This window comes from Saprolegnia parasitica (assembly GCF_000151545.1).
Source record: "Saprolegnia parasitica CBS 223.65 unplaced genomic scaffold supercont2.1439, whole genome shotgun sequence".
NCBI classification, from domain to species: Eukaryota; Oomycota; class Saprolegniomycetes; order Saprolegniales; family Saprolegniaceae; genus Saprolegnia; species Saprolegnia parasitica.
In genome coordinates this window covers 1-2,001 of record NW_012157833.1, presented here as the reverse complement: position 1 = coordinate 2,001, position 2,001 = coordinate 1, and the positions used below count along the sequence as shown (strand labels likewise).

Here is a 2,001-nt window from a genome sequence, read left to right as displayed (position 1 = left end):
GCGAAGCGACAGAGTGCGGTGGGACTACCTGATACGAGGGCCGCGGGCTGTCGGCGCTAAAGCCACCGCCGGTCGTGATGGCGCCTCCGTTGCGGATCGAGAGGCCAGTCTCCTTGCCGCCGACGTTGACGGTTGCGCCCACTGACACAATGTACGGCGACGACGACGGATAACTAGGCTGGAGAACGCATGGTCGCATGATGCTGGGGTGCGCAACGGGGTACTACCTGGTACTTGGCGCAGAGCTTGGGGCCGAAATCCTCGAGGTATCGACTGCCAACGACGCCATTGTCGCCACTCGCGACAACGATGGTTGTGCCCCGGAGTCCGGCCTTGATGAATTCGAGATCGAGGGCATTGCGATAGGAGAGCGGCAGAGCACACTCGTCGTCGGCATAGCTATATGACCAAATGAGCGTGAACTCGTTTGGACATTTCGCAAGAGCTGCATTGCCTGATGGAGACGACACTCGGTGCTGGCTCGAGGGCGTTGACGTCGCGCATAAAGCGAAGAAAAGGCTAGCCCATTCCGGTATATAAATGCCCTGTCGCACGGCATCGACATCGACTGTACCTCTTGGTTGGCGTCTGACGCGGGCTCGTCAGGAAGGCGCAGCTCGTTGTAACAGAGAACAGTCGTGGCGTTGTTCCGTGTAAGCCCCGCGATGAGCTGCGCGTCCAACGAGGCTTCGCTTGTTGCGGTCTTGCCGGTGCCATTCCCGATGCAATTGCGCTGTGCGGGCATCACAGAAAGCGGCGCTTGGCCGTTCACTACACGCAAATCATGAGTCCGTACAAACGATGATCGCGATCTACCGCCCAAGTACGACTCGATGTCTGTCTCCATGTAGGTCTCTTCCAGGAAGGTGCCAATGACGATGCCATTGCCGTCGTAGCTGCTGTCGAGATCCTTGGGCAAGCGGTACTGTTCCTGGAGCGTCTCGATCGTAACAACGCTCGCGAGCGGATTGTTACCGCCGTATTGCAGCCGCCGGCGCGACGCACGCGCTTTGGTTCGAGGCAGGCGGTCGAGGCCGTCAATCAGAACAACATGCGCCGCAATGCTGTCGGGAATCACAACGCCGTTGGAAGCGCGCAAGATACGATGCGTTTCGAGGCTGTAGGCGTGCACTTTGGTGTCGAAGAGCATTTCGACGTCCGCGACCGGCAGCGTCACGCGCCAGAGGTCGCCCGCGCGGCTCACGTCGGGGTTGTACTTGCCGAGTAAGGCTTGCATCGTGGCGACAGCATCGTCGCTTGGCCGCACCACCGTGTCCAGGTTCGAGAGGTACAGGCCGTACGTAGCCGACGTAACATCCGAGACGGCCGCGAGCTGCGCAGCGAGGTCCGCTTCGGCCTGCAGTTGAATGCGCAGATCCATTGTGTCCGCTCCGTGGGCGCGCTCGAGGCGGCGCCACGCCGTCGCGCTCGAAACGAGCGCCAAGAGAGTCACGGCGAGCTGTCCAAGTCGCAGCATCCTTCGAAATGACGATGGCGCGGAGGATGACCAGAGGAAAAAATTAAATTCGAAAGATTTATTGGCAACGTGGAACGGGCCAATCAGAGGGCGCGTGACGCCGGCACTGAGCTACCGGTACAACCAGCACAGCTGGTAGGAACGTTTACTAGGTTCCTGCGGAGTGGGCTGGTAGGAAACCTCTGTTTGAGGGAACGTGAAACTGAAGTGTACCCCATTTGTGAAGCAGGAAAAGAGTGAAAAATGAAAAGATAAGCATGATTGTGGTTAAATGCAGTCGATGTACAATGTACAAGGAGGCTGAGGATGTGCTCACTGAGTTCTGTACCAGTGGAGGAGACGCTTGGCCTCGGGCAACGAAGCAGCAATGGAAATGCATGTATGGGCGGAGGCTGAGATGGCGCCATCGTTGACTTTGAAACGCTGAAGCAAGAGGCACTGGCCAACCCAATCTTGTGTCGCTGAGCGGGCATGCTTGCCGTACAACGTAAGACGAATGGTGGCGCGAGAGCCGCCTGCCGAGT

The 2,001-nt window shown here is 58.5% G+C and overlaps 1 protein-coding gene across 1 annotated transcript; it reads right to left on the bottom strand.

Annotated features, from left to right (window-relative positions):
* Positions 1–28: 28 nt before the first annotated feature.
* SPRG_18757 (hypothetical protein) lies at positions 29–1,477 on the bottom strand (the record flags this gene model as incomplete). The annotated part of the gene is made up of 5 exons (XM_012358199.1): positions 29–178; positions 228–399; positions 455–519; positions 575–771; positions 817–1,477. Coding segments are annotated over 5 exons (1,245 nt in total), but the record flags the coding sequence as incomplete, so codon positions are not given.
* Between the last annotated feature and the right edge of the window lie 524 nt (positions 1,478–2,001).